We start from the raw sequence: 15,004 nt of genomic DNA, 5'->3' as shown, positions 1-15,004 counted from the left end.
CAAAGGAAAGAGCATATCAAAGCTCCAGAAAAATACAACTAAGTGACAAAGAGATAGTCAACCTATCAGATGCACAGTTTAAAACACTGGTAATTAGGATGCTCACAGGGTTGGTTGAATTTGGTTGCAAATTAGAGGAAAAAATGAAAGCTCTGCTAAGTAAAATAAAGGAAAATTTATGGTGAACCAACAGTGAAGGGAAAGAAACTGGGATTTAAATCAATGATTTGGAGCAGAAGGAAGAAATAAACATTCAAACAGAACAGAATGAAGAAACGAGGATTCAAAAGAATGAGAAGAGGCTTAGGAGCCTCTGGGACAACCTTAAACCTCCCATCAGCCAAATCATAGGGGTGCCAGAAGGAGCACAGGAACAGCAAGAATTTGAAAACTTATTTGAAAACATAATGAAGGAGAACTTCCCTAATCTGACAAAGGAAATAAACTTCCAGGAAGTCCAGGAAGCTCAGAGAGTCCCAAAGAAGTTGGACCCAAGGAAGCACACACCAAGGCACATCAAAATTACATTGCCCAAGATTAAAGACAAGGAGAGAATCTTAAAAGCAGCAAGAGAAAAGAAGACAGTTACCTACAAAGGAGTTGCCATAAGACTGTCAGCTGATTTCTCAAAAGAAACTGTGCAGGCAAGAAGGGGCTGAAAAGTAGTATTCAAATCATGAAAAGCAAGGACCTACATCCAAGATCACTCTATCCAGCAAAGCTATCATTTAGAATGGAAGGGCAGATAAAGTTCTTCCCAGATAAGGTCAAGTTCAAGGAGTTCATCATCACCAAGCCCTTATTATATGAAATGTTATAAAGGGACTTACCTAAGAAAAAGATGATCAAAAGTATATACAGTAAAATGGCAACAAACTCACAACTATCAACAACCAAACCTAAAAAGACAAAAACAAAAACAAAAACAAACTAAGCAAACAACTAGAACAGGAACAGATTCACAGAAATAGAGATCACATGGAAGGTTATCAGTGGGGAGGGGGAGGGAGGACAGTGGGGGGAAAGGTGCGGAGAATAAGAAATATAAATGGTAGGTACAAAATAGACAGAAGGAGGATGGGAAATGGAGAAGCCAAAGAACTTATATGTACAACCCATGGACATGAACTAAGCTGGGGAAATGCTGGTACAGGGTGGAGGGGAATAAAGGGGAGAAAAAAATGGGACAACTATAATAACATAATCAATGAAATATATTTTTTAAAAAGAAAAATAGAAATGAAAGTCTATTTCAAATATATGCATTTGGTTTTAAAAGGTTGTGCTATACACTTACAAAGCAAGAATATGGATCCTTCCAATGTTCCCCTCTGGCTCCCAAGGACTTGGTGGAGTTGCCCCTCTTCCTCAGGCCAGAGGAGTTCCATTAGTCAATGAAACCACAAGTATTTATTGAATGCCAACTATGTCAGGCAGTTGGGGACCGTAAGAATTATTAACTATGTTCCCTGCCCTCCAGGAGTAGTCTGTTTGGGAGGGGGAGACACAATCAATATATAAGAAACAATTGAAAATGAATTTTATGCTAAGTTATGAGGTATAGACTTTTAGTTCAATGGGATTTCAGAGAGGAGAGGATGTAAATATGGCATTTCTGTGGTGGAACCTGATCAACGGGATTTGGATATACCAAGGGAAGGACAGATGATCTTTCTAGCAGGGGGAGAAATAGCAGCCTACAAAAGATCAAGGAGAAGTCCCATGCCTTCCTTTTATTAGAGTAAGCCCTCTGGGAGTAGGATCATTTTTAAAACAACTGGGGAATATAGAGAAAAGACTCAGGGTTGTGAGGTGGAAGGGTGGCTGGGGGACTGGATGGAAAGGTTGAAGGGATTAAGAACTACAAATTGGTAGCTACATAATAGTCATGAGATGAAAAGTACAGCATAGGGAATATAGTCAGTAATATTGTAATAACTGTGTATGGTGCCAGGTGGGTACTTGAAATATCAGGTGGACTACTTGGTAAAGAATATGATTGTCTAAACATTATCCTGTATACCTGAAACTAATACAAAATAATATTGAATATAAGCTGTAATTTAAAAATAAGATTTTAAAATGAAAACAAAGAGGTGGAACCTTTTCAATTGTGGGTGATTATTCAAGGCTGCAAAATACCTCTCATTGTCCTTATTATTTTAAAATGACTACATAGGGTGCCAAGATATTTATGTCCTCTGAATGCAAATGGTTGATTCTATGACTGTTCAGTATTAAAATATGCCTTTCCCTAAAGTGGTTCCCTTGTAACCCAAATAAATCAGATTGACTACCAGTGATTTTCCATCACTTACCTCCTTGGCAGGTCTTCCCTCTGCAAACCAGCATTTGGCATCTACCCAAGGGGGCCTGCCACCAGGGAAGTGAATGGGAGTTCCTCCGAACTGTAGGAGCTCCATTTCCATGTCCACAGTGTAAGCACTATGCAGTACCCATTCTTTCCAGTTGGTGTCCAGGATTACATATTTTGCAATTCTATTTCCATTTGAATCTGTCTTTATCAACTGGTTGAATCCATACAACTGCATATTTCTGGAATGCTGAACCAGACTGGCAGCACTAGCCTGTCCATTTTCTTTCATAGCCTTATTCATGGCTTCTGTGATAAGATGAATTGAATTGTAGGTCATTCCAAACAATGGTGAAACCTATTTTTTAAAATTACAATTATCATGAAAAGATGCTCAGTATCACTAACCGTCAGAGAAATGCAAATTAAAACCACAATGAGATACCATTTCACAGCAGTCAGAATGGCCACCATAAACAAAGCAACAAACAAGTGCTGGTGAGGTTGTGGAGAAAAGAGAACTCTAGTGCACTGTTGGTGGGATTGCAGGCTGATGCAACCACTGTGAAAAGCAGTATGGAATTTCCTCAAAACAACTAAAAATGGAACTGCCTTTGACTTGGCAATTCCACTACTAGGATTATATCCTAAGAACCCCAAAACACCAATCCAAAAGAACCTATGCACCCCAATGTTCATAGTAGCACAATTTACAATAGCCAAGTGCTGGAAGCAATGTCAGTGTCCATCAGTAAATGAATGGATCAAAAAACTATGGTACATTTACACAATGGAATTCCACACAGCAAAAAGAAAGGAGCTCCTACCCTTTGTGACACCATGGATGGAACTGGAGAGCATTATGCTAAGTGAAATAAGCCAGGTGGTGAAAGATGACTACCATAAGATTTCACTTTTAACTGGAAATTAATCAACAAAATTAACAAGAAAGCAAAATATAACCAAAGGCATTGAAATTGAGAACAGGCTGACAGTGACCAGAGGGGAGGGTATAATGGGTAAAAAGAGTGAAGGGTTTACAGGAACAACTGTAAAAGACACATGGACAATAACAATGGGGTAGTGGAAATAGGGGAAGGAGGTGAGGAAGCCTGGGGTGGTGGGAAGGGGTAGGGGAAAAGGCAGAAAACTGTACTTGAACAACAATTTTAAAAAATTACAATTATCTTGAGCTCTAGTAACCCTAGAGCAATCTCAGAGTGTATTCTAACCCTGTGTTCATTATAAGGGGGTGCACATCTCAGTGGAGGAAAGCTATGAAGACCCAGAGGGGAAAAAACTATTTTTGAGGACTTGCTTTGTTCCTCACCTGATTTTTTCTGTTTTTCTCCCCCAGTCCTTTACATTTTTAAATATATGAAATATGAGAATTTTATGAGCAAAGTAAGTCATACACTATATATTTTTATGTCCCTAAACTAAGAAAGGAATTTAGAGTTATAAAAGGCAGTAAAATAACATGTATGGAATGGACAAGAGGCACTCAAAGGAAATTTACGAGGTTAGTTACTGGTACATTATGCATGGTAAAATCACTTTGCTGGTACTAATACAGTAGTAGGTGTGTGTGGCAAGACTGTAAATAATGTGCATCCACAGTCCACGTCTTATCCTGTCTTAGTTCAATATGGCTATTCTCCTAGACACATGCTCCCCAAAGGAAGTGAACAGTAGAATACAGTTTTAAACACAGCTTCTCCCAAACACATGTAGACATGCATAACAACACATCCATACCCACAAATTACAGAGCACTATGTTGTACTATATGGATAATGTGGGTTCAATCAAGAAACTTTATATCTTATTGGTATTCAAAGTGGCAAAGCCTTGGTGACAAGTCACTATTAAGCAGTAAGACTATTACAGTGGACAGCATGACTATACATGCTTTATAAATATGGTAAAAGCAATAGCATTTGTTTACTATGCCTGATTCACTGTTCATTAACCTTGTAAGTTTATTTTTGGAACAAACTTGTATCTTTTTTCCATAAAAGTCAGAAAGAAGAGGACACGATCCCTCCCTCCTTCCCCCCACACCAGCTATGGCTTCATGGTTTTCCATTACATTTCACTTCTAGGATGGAGTTCAAGAACACTATGATCATGCCATTTAACTGAGCTCCAGGGAAAGCTGATGATTGTTACTTTTGTTTTACAAGGTCTAGAAAGCTATCCTTGTGTGAGAAAATCACCTGAATTAAAGGATTCGAAATTGAGTGCGTCGTTTTTGTGATGGAAATATAAGATGCAGAAAGTTGTACCAGCTAACAAGACACTGCCATGCCTTGTTAATGTAGAGCAGAGGGTTCTCAAGCCTGGCTGCACATTAGAATTCTCCAAGGAGTGTCAAAAGTACCATTGCCAAACCAAACCCAAACCAACAAAATGAGACACTGGGTTTGAGACCCAATAATCAGTACTACTAAAAGCTCCCCAGGGAGTCTAATATGCATTTAGGGTTTAAAATCAAGAATATAGAAGAAGACAAACTGGTCTAATGCCAGGTTGTTGGTCAAATCACATCTCCCCTCTCTCTGTGCTTCAAAAATGAGGATACAGAATCATGCCTGTCTAAACCTTGAAGGTCATCTGGTCTAGCTATCTTTCTTTCTAGGTACAAAAGAGAAACCTAGAGTAGTTAAGTGATTTTTCAAGGTCACTTACCTAGGCATAAAGTCAGGACTAGAACCCAGGTCTCCTATTTCTTAGTTTAACATTCCTAATTGAAAGAGAGGGTCCCTCTGGTCCCTCCTAGTTCTGAACTCCTGTGAATTTTCCCAACTCTTGGTCTAATCAAGGGATCAAACTTACTTTACAGACATCCTTGTTTGGCCTATATATGGGTTATTCTTCATCTCTCTGATCTCTTAACATTGGAGTGCCCCACAGCTCAGTCCTTCACCCTCTTCTCTATCTACACTCACTCCTTTAGTAATCTCTTCTAGTCTATTGGCTTTAAATACCATATCTATGTCACAAATCTGAGATATATTGTTCCAGTTCAGGCCTCTTGTCTAAATTTCAGACTGATATAGTCAATGGCATACTTTAATATCTCTACTTGGATGTTAAATTTTAAAGTACCCAAAATCAAAATCCTAATCTTTACCTCAAATCCTCCTGTTCCATCTACAATGAGTCTTCTCCATGTTTTTTGCTAAAGTTGTTCCATGCTTCTAGTTGTTTAAGCTAAAAACCTTACTCAGATAACAAACAACTAATAGCAGCACAGAAGTCAACACCTTAGTCTCCTGAGCTTTATGCCAATGATCTCCCTTTACCACTCTGCTTTAACATACACTATTCAAATAGGTAGTAGGGTAAATGGATGACACGTGCTACCACCAAGACATCTACACTTAGTTGCCTAGTACACACTGAGGTCCCTTAAAGGGTTTTCACTAACTCTCCCTCCTAGCATTCTCAGATACCTCATTTAATTGTCTTTAAGATTTCTGCAAGAGCCTGCCTGTTTTCTGGAGCTTTGGTAGGTTATGAAAATAAATGAAGGATGGAAGGCAGAGTATAAAATCAATACTAGTAAAATGAATGAGTAAGAAACCACAGGGCAGCAAACACCTGAAAGCAAGGAGAATGCTAGTATTCTGTTTTGAAAGGCACAGTGCTTTCTGGGAAAGAGACCACATCTACCTACAGACAAAAGCAAATATTGAAACCTTTAAAAACAATACCATCACCTCTGAGTTGACGCATCCCAAAGGGTTTTCAGCTGGCCAAGCTATTCTGCCTTTTGTGCTCTCTGATTGATCCCTGTTAGATCTGACTGACACCAACTCACCAAGATTACTGAAACCTGAACCCTGTTCTTCAGGATTCTCTAGCCTCCATCACATACCAAACACACAGACACAAACACACACATGCATGCATACACATATACACACAGCCACAAGTGTGGTAGAGTGACCTGAAATTAAGGTGAAAAGCATAACTGTAGCAACAGCATTCATTTGCAAAAGAGTATCTGTCATAATGACCCACTCTTACTGCAAGGGCTTGGATTTGTGTTCTAGCTGGTTTGTGCTCCTGTTTCACCCATTGTGCCCCTAAGAAATGGTAATTGTCCATTCCCATAAATCAAAGGCACACTCTGTTAGTATTGGTCACAAAAGGTCTCTAGATGCAGCTGCTGCAAATAATGAGAAAAACAAGAGGTAGAGAGAGGGACAGAAAAAAGACACTCTCAACAACCCTCTGCCCTGGCTTCTGACTACAACTCCAAAGAAAAACAGAACTGGCAGGAACTTCTTTCAGACAGATGACCTTATTGACATCACAACCCAGAATTGGGAAACCACTGATGATTTGTCTCCTTATAGACTTGACCATGAACAAATGAAGAATTTTGAATATGTGAATGATAATTAAAACTTAGACTTGTCATTCATTGACTTTTGCTGGACCTACCCTAGGCCTCTTGGAGTGTATCTGAAAGAGCAAGGTCTTAGTCAAGAGCAGTGATATTTGCATTTGTTCACTATAATGGTTCATGCTATTTTTAAGTTGACTATCATCAGTTCAGATTTATTGTGTCCAAAAGACACAAAAAGGCCTTCCAAAAATATTTGTCCTTGGAAACATGCATTAAAACATGCCTGGCTTGGAAAGCATAACTTGAAGGACAAAATGGTAATATCACTATTGATGAACAAAAAGTCAGACACATGCAGAGAACATGAAACCAGAGTAATGGAATTTCTGTTATTAAATGTAGTACCATCAATGATGCATGATCTCAACCCTCGCACTTAGCCAAGAGATGGCTAATCTCCCAATCTGTTTGATATAATACTCATAAATACAATACCATTATTTTATATAAAAAATGAGGAACAAAGACAGTTGCAGCTACTGTGAGCTGCAGGCAACCTTTTGTGACAGCCTATGCAGTGGGCCCCATCCTGGAATGCTCCAATCCTAACTACATTCCCTTCAGTTTAGCACCCCAGACACCCATAATTAGGGTAATGGAAAACAATAGGTGCAAGAGCTTGAGGTCCTCTGGGCTTGCTGAGAAATATAGAGGATTTCCTTTGCTTAGCCAAATAAGGTCCATTTGGAAAAAACATCCAAAATGTGTGTTCCAGCAATATGTATTTGCAGCAGATAGAATTTCACTGAAAACAAGGAAATACAATAAAAGAGAAGAATGCAGGCACTAAAACCTTATTTCAGAAGTCTAGTCTGTGCCAAAATATAAAGGTACAAAGTGAAAATCCTTGCACACTCATCCTGAGACCAAATTAGGAAATTTGTTACTGGTGTCCCACTGTTTTAATCTCTTCATTCTGATTTTTTCTTCTCTTTTAATAGGTCTTCATAAAACCCTATCACCTCCTACACCAAAGGAAAACAATCCAATAAACCCATTCAAATCAAAGTATTAGTCATTTAGTAATGTTACTTTGTTTGAGTAAAGCATTAGACACAGGACACAGTGTAATTTTATTTTTTTTAAGATTTTATTTATTTATTTTTAGAGAGAGAAGGAAGGGAGGGAGAGAGAGAGAGAGAGAAACATCAATGTGCGGTTGCTGGGGGTTATGGCCTGCAACCCAGGAATGTGCCCTGGCTGGGAATCAAACCTGGGACACTTTGGTTCCCAGCCTGCGCTCAATCCACTGAGCTACGCCAGCCAGGGCTGTAATTTTATTTTTTTTAAAAAAAGGCTGTGTTGTTAAATGGTCAAGTTTTGATAGCAGACTTGGGTTCGAATCCTGGCTCTGCCACTTGCCAGCTGTTTGACCTTGAGCCAGTTACCTTGAGCCTCATTTTCATTGTCCATATAATGGAGCTATTAACACCTAATCTGTAGGTTTGGTCTGAGGATTCCATGGGATCATTTATGTGAACTATCACTTCATAGAGTAAGCACTGAATACATGATAGCTGCTATTGTTTGTACTTCAGAAGAGGAGCACAGGGATCTAGTAATATCATCCTGAAATTGCAGTGTTCAAATCTCTTCTCCCAGTCTTAAATCTGTCACCAATAAGTAATAAAGACTCAGTTTTATACACAGTGTCTTATCATTCTGAAATTGTAAAACTGCTCCCCTTCATTAAGTAAAGATCTTGTTTCTATTTTGTTCTCCATTATCTTACCTGCAGAGTACCTAGCCCATAGTAATAATAAAAATAACAACGTTAGTAGCAACGATAATATTTATTGAGAAGTTTTAGATGCCAGGCAAACTCTTTGTGTGTTAACTCACATAATCCTCATGACAACTCTATGAAGTATGTATTATTATTTTCAATTAAAAAAATGGAAAGAAGATACAGACTTGAGGTAAATTTACAGCAGTCTGCTTTCAAAGCTCATGCTCTTAACTACCATGCAATATCTGAGCTTAGTAAATACTTGCATAATTAATTAATGGTTTTGGTACACTCACCAATAAAAAATAACATATACACCCTTTTGTAACATTTTTCTTCATGACTTTCTGATTAAAGATAGTGAAGTCAAATTTTTTTTGTCACTCCCCTCCTCCTCTTAAACAGCACTCCTACACAACAAAGAGAACAAGGAACAAAAACACTAAACCTCCATAGCTAATGGCATTAACAAGTCTGTAACCCTAAACCACAGAAAGTGAAGATGAAAACCTGTTACAGGAGTGGCAACTAATTTAGCAGAGTGGAGGGCAATTAAACTTAAGCACTTTAAGAGGTGAATATTGGTAAGCAACAAGGAGATTTTTCCCCCTGAGAATCCAGAAAAGGCTTGGGAATTAGAGGCACTAATTACTATGGAAATGGTGAGGTAGAGCTGTAAAAGAGGGGGAGCTGTTTCAGTGTCTGTGTAAGGAGCTGTTAGACATGCCCACTTCTACTAAGCACAGACAGTTCACCACAGGAAACAGGTTAAATTAATTCAAAGCAGCTCCAGGTATGGACACTTGACCCAAAAGAAAATGAGAATTAAGTGGGCCACAGAAGAATAAAGAAGTTAAAGTCTTCATACTTAAAGGTGAAGAATCCCAGTCTCCTTCCCCTAACATGGCTCCTAGAATATTGACAGCCAGGATCATGATTTCCAAGAAGGGGAATGGAGCATTCTTCTTTGAAGAATGCGACTAGTCCAAGAAGTGAGACCTACAAATGTTAGCAAAAATAAAAAAATAACCCAGCTGGTTAGCCATGGTTAGCCAGTTGCCCTATACTGAAACCCACTTGTCAACATACGTATCATACAGCTTCAAATCCTTCTTTTAGAGCTTAATTCTTAAATGTGAACAGATAGCTAGAATCACTAGACATTTAAGGAAATCTCCCAACATGAAATAGAAAGACCAAAACAAAGAAGCATGGAAATTTAGGAACTGAGGAAAACACAGAGAACAGAAGAAAACTCCAAAGGAACTCTGATAAACATCTTCAGAGAAATAAGAAAAAATACTATATTCACGAAATAAAGGCAGTATGTTATTAAAATAGAATAATCAAACAATGAGATTTGACCCTTAGGAATTAAAAATATGATAACAAAGGCTATTTTTAAATCAGAAAATAGGGAGAACACAATATTAAGGAACTCTTCCAGAAAGAAAAACTAAAAACAAAAAGATATACATAATACAAGAGAAATAATAAGACAAAAAAAGATCGACCCAGGCAATCTTATATCCAAATGAGAGTATTTCCAGAGATAAAAAAGACAATGTTGTTAAGGAAATTATCAAATAAATAAATTATTTATTTATTTATAAATAAATGTAGAAGCTCATTCTACACAGCTCAAGGTGTGTACACAGCTCAGTCTGTGTAGAATGAGCTTCTAGACTGAAAGGCCCCACCAAATGTACAGCATAGTACATGTGAGACATCATCATGAAGTTTCATAATGTTAAGAATTAAGAGATAATCTTAAAAGCTTCTGGGGGAGATAGGAAGGAGTGAAAACAAGTTGCACAAGATCAGGAATGAGAATGACATTGGAGTTCTCAATACCAACAGTGGGAATTAGAAGATAATGTACCATGTCATCAAAATGCTGAAAGAAAATTATTTTTAACTTTTATTTAAATACTCAAACTATTACAGGGTGCAGCCAAGAGGGGGGATCCCAAATAGGCATTTGAAATGGGGTCCAGAACTCAAGGTGTCCAGGAGATTTTAAGGTATCTTCACCCCTTCCCCCACAAGTGTGAGTTGGGGGAAGGGGCACACAGAGCAAGAACATGCAGGGCAGCTTTGCAGCTAATCCATGGCATGGTCATTTAGCACACCTATAGCCTTTGGCTGGTCACTTAGATATGCTAAATAGCTATGGCCAGGCTCAAGGCCAGGGGGATGGAAAGGGACCTCCCCCTCAAGATGGGACTGGGGGGCAGGTCCCCTGAGTTACAGCGCCTGCGTGGGAGCTGAGAGAAGATTGGCTCCATGACATGGGGTGACACCTGCCCAGACCCACGATGGCGACCAGAAAAGCTGGAGAAGACAGCAGATTGAGGGCAAGTGTGCCCAAGTGTAGGAGGAGTCGGAAATGGGGCTGCAGAAGAAGATTGGTGCGGGGATTTAAATCCAGACACAGCAGCCATTGAGAGAGAACCACGTGGCCTGGACAGAGTGGGGACTCCTGTGGCCCTGGGAGAGAGGACCACGTGCCTTTGCCAGAGTGGAGACCCCCCCCGCCGCAGCTTTAGAAGGGGGAACCACCACCTGGTTTTAGCAGAGATCCCGGCGACTCAGCTGAGGGTGCCGGGAACCCAGGGAGGTCTCCTAGTCAAGATGGAGTACTAACTGGGAAGAACCAGAGGACTGCCTGAGCCATGGACTTCTATTTCCTTTCCTGAGATACGGTACCCTGGACTGGGCAAAGGGGGAAGGAAGGAAGGACTGTGTGTTTGTGGGTGTTTTTAGGGACTTTAGGATTTTTGATAAAGACATTAGGTCACTACTTGAAGTTTGTATAGCATTAAATAAACATTTCCTTTCCTTTTCACAAATCTCTGGCATTGAGAGACGTCTTTCCTAGGGCGGCGGACATAACGGACCCGGGGCCTTCTTTCAATAATAGTGTATCGTCCCAGGCCCCCCCCCTTGTTTGTTCTGTAACAAAACTATCAATAAATAGTGAAGACAGAATAATGACTCTCAGACATGGAAAAATCTCAAAAATTTGCCTCCTGTATACATTTCTTAGAAGCCACTAAAGGATAAGCTCCACTGAATGAGTAAACTAAGAAAATGGGAGTCATAAGATTTATGAAATAATGGACCCAGCACAGAAGAAAAAGTAATTTCCAGGGACATGAAAAGGGAAATCTTAGTGCAACAGTTGTGCCACAGACTTAGGGAAACATGTTTAGTTTGGAATAGGAGGAGGACAGAGAGCCTCAGGAAAAACAAATGAAATTGATTAGGGATTTAACAGCTCTTGCCATGTATGAAATTGTTTTGAGAGGATTCTATAACCTTATCAGATAGAATGAAAGACTTAGAAATTCAAATTAAGATAAACAAATTAAAAAATACACCACTTATGAACTCTAGTAAAAATCAAAGTTATGCCCTGGCTGTTGTGGCACAGTGAATTGAGTGCCAGCCAGCGAAACCAAAAGGTCATGGGTTTGATTCCCAGTCTAGGGCACGTGCCTGGGTTGTGGGCCAGGTACCCAGTGGGTGGTGTGTGAGAGGTAACCACACATTGATGTTTCTCTCCCTCTCTTTCTTCTCCTTTCACCTCTCTTTAAAAATAAATAAGTAAAACTTAAAAAAAATAAACTTGTAAAATGAATTATTACCATAATATACCACACAGACCATCTATGAATTATATGTATATAATATTAAAAATACTAAATATAAAGATTGTGACATAACTATATATTGAGCATTTGAAGAAAGATAAGGAAGTATATGAGATACAAATTCTCAGCTATAATAGAAAATCAATGAATGATGTCCAAAGTTGATCTATCAAGAGACCAGTAGCACTATGATACTTAGAAATGTAGAGGTAAATACCAGAATAAAGAGCTAAAAGACATGAAATTCTGCTTCTGATGAAGGGTGGGAAGAAGGCCTGGGGCCTGCTTTGTTGTTGATAAAAACCTTTTAGCATTTTTTGACTTTTAAAATTATGTGCATTTATCACTTATATAGTTTTTTGTTTGTTTTACCTTTTAAAGAAGCAAGAGTATAAAAGAAAAGAGGTTGCAAACCATTCCTATAGGCAATATAACTTATGTATAGACATTTCAATTTCGCTGTAAGTTATTAGGCAAGGCAAAAATTATAGCCATCTTTTTCATACATTTGTTTAATCATTTACTACCTGTTTCTCTAACTAGAATTTAAGCCCCATGAAAGTAGGAACCAGTAATGAGCTAGTAAATGTTTAACATCTCCGTAAGAAGGGGGAAAAGCTCTTAATTGTATCATTTACCAACTTCTATAGTGTAAATATTCTCAAAGCCTGATTTCAAGCTACTAACATGATGCTGCTGACACTAAGGTGGGAAAAGATGTCCACAATTGGCTTTTTGTTTGTTTTATGCATTTTAAATTACAGTTTACATTCAATATTATTTTATTAGTTTCAGGTGTACAGCATACTGGTTAGACAATCATAGATGTACAAAGAGTTCTCCCCACCCCCGATATTTCCAGTACCACCACAGGATTTTTGTCAGTTGTGTGTTGTAGCCATTTGGTTTTTGTGAACTGGTTCCAACCTTTTGCACACAATTGATTTTGTGGACTGGCTCTAACACACAGCTGACAAAAACCCTGTCTTGTTCACTGTTACATCTGGAGTTCAACATAGTGCATGGCACATAGCAGGTGCTCAATAAATAGTTGCTGATCTCCTGACTGAATAGGGAAAAAAATAACAGGAGCCCAGAGATAAGTGAACACTGAATTACCTAATTTTATCTGAGAAAATACCATTTGGGAATCTAAAAGTAAAATAATTTCGAAAGCTGGAACTATTGAGTGTCTCTGCCAGTAATTAGAAAATAAGAGAATAGGAAGCTAAAGTCAGATTGTTGTTTAATGCTAAGTCACCATCAATAAGGTAATTCTGGCCCCAAGGGAGAAAAAGTGGAAAGGAAGGTAGCTATGAACCAGACACACTGCTAGGCACTTTATACATATTACTTTGTTTAATCTTTACAATAATCCTACAACATGTAGATTACTAATCCATTTTACAGATGGGAAAACTGAGACTCAAAAAGTCCAAGTAATCGAACCACTATGCTAAACACCTGAAACTAATGAAAAATAATATTGTAACTGTAATTTGAAAACAAGTCTAAGTACTTGCCCCAAAACCCACAGCAAGTAAGAATGAGAGCTGAGACTTACACAATTTTCCCTAACTCCTTATCATATGATGTTTCTGCTATATCAGCTCCCTTCAAAAATACCTTTGAGCAAGGTAATTTAGAAATGGAGGTGGGAAGCTTTATCATGAAACTGAAGATAATTGTCTCACTCTTCATCATTCTTTTGTTATTAAGGTAAAGCCTAGCAAGGTAAAACCTAGCCACCTGCAATGCAAAGCAGGGAGGGAAGTGCATCTACACAAGCTTTTTTATAAGCTTTGAAGTCTTTGTTTTAGCTCTATTTCCTTGTTGAAAGCTGAGTACAGGTTGCCTAGCAACCAAGCTAATGGCATTTTTTGCCTTAATTACCTTGTCCAAAAGCTCAAAGAGATTAGATCAAATATTTAGAGTAGAAGGTCTGAGTTTTTTGTATCAAAATATCTGCTTACATATATGTACAATACACATGTGTGCACATGTGCATGTGTACACACACATGCACCTTCCTCCTTCCCTAGATCCTTGATTAAAATACAAAGGTGACCTAGTCTGTATCTATGTGATGCCGTAAGATTGGCTAAAAAAAATTGTTTTCAGTTAAATATGTGTGTGTATCCTGAAAGAAAGATTTATTATTAAACATATCAGTGGCAATAAACTTCAAGTATCTCTGCTAGTCACTTTTTTCATTAGAACAAGAATCAGCCAAATCTTTGCTATCAATATTCAGGAGAGAAAGAGATAAGTAAACCCAAGTGTCATCTGAATCATTTATTCAGAGAGAGAAGCAGTCCACAGGATAAAGAAAGAAAGGATAAAAAGAAAATCATGGTGAATGTAATTGTCAGACACAATCAACTGCCTAGCTGACAGCCTTATTCTTTGCTAACAAAATCCCAATTTTCTTCAGTTTTCCAGTAGTCATAGAGTCAGTCACAGTGGTTTCATTCCTCTTTCTAAATTATCGATTTAAGTATGGGTATGAGATACAGTTATGGCAGGTAACATATGGGAAGAAGTTTGCTTGAGATGATTCCATAAGAGGGATATTCCCCAATTTTGTCTGCAGACAGGTCCAGCTGCATGTGATATATGGTGGGTACCTAGGTTGATTCCAGCACTTGGATATTGTAAATTGTGCTGCTATAAACACCGGAGTGTATAGGTTCTTTTGGATTGGTGTTTCAGGGTTCTTAGGATATAATCCTGGCAGTGGAATTGTTGGGTCAAAAGGCAGATCCATTTTTAGTTTTCTGAGGATGTTCCATACTGTTTTCCATAGTGGTTGTACCAGTCTGCAATCCCACCAACAGTGCACTAGGGTTCCCTTTTCTCCACAACCTCTCCAACACTTGTTGTGT

General features: G+C 38.5%; 1 protein-coding gene across 1 annotated transcript in view; it reads right to left on the bottom strand.

Annotated features, from left to right (window-relative positions):
• GUCY2F (guanylate cyclase 2F, retinal) overlaps positions 1-15,004 on the bottom strand; it is a 133,226-nt gene that overhangs the window by 91,260 nt on the left and 26,962 nt on the right. The window contains 2 exon segments of the mRNA XM_028523405.2: positions 2,319-2,330; positions 2,333-2,672. Of these exon segments, the coding sequence (XP_028379206.2) occupies positions 2,319-2,330; positions 2,333-2,672 (352 nt within the window).

The sequence above is a fragment of the Phyllostomus discolor genome, chromosome X, assembly GCF_004126475.2.
Source record: "Phyllostomus discolor isolate MPI-MPIP mPhyDis1 chromosome X, mPhyDis1.pri.v3, whole genome shotgun sequence".
NCBI classification, from domain to species: Eukaryota; Metazoa; Chordata; class Mammalia; order Chiroptera; family Phyllostomidae; genus Phyllostomus; species Phyllostomus discolor.
Note: the sequence above shows the minus strand (reverse complement) of the source record. Positions and strands in the feature narration are given on the sequence as shown.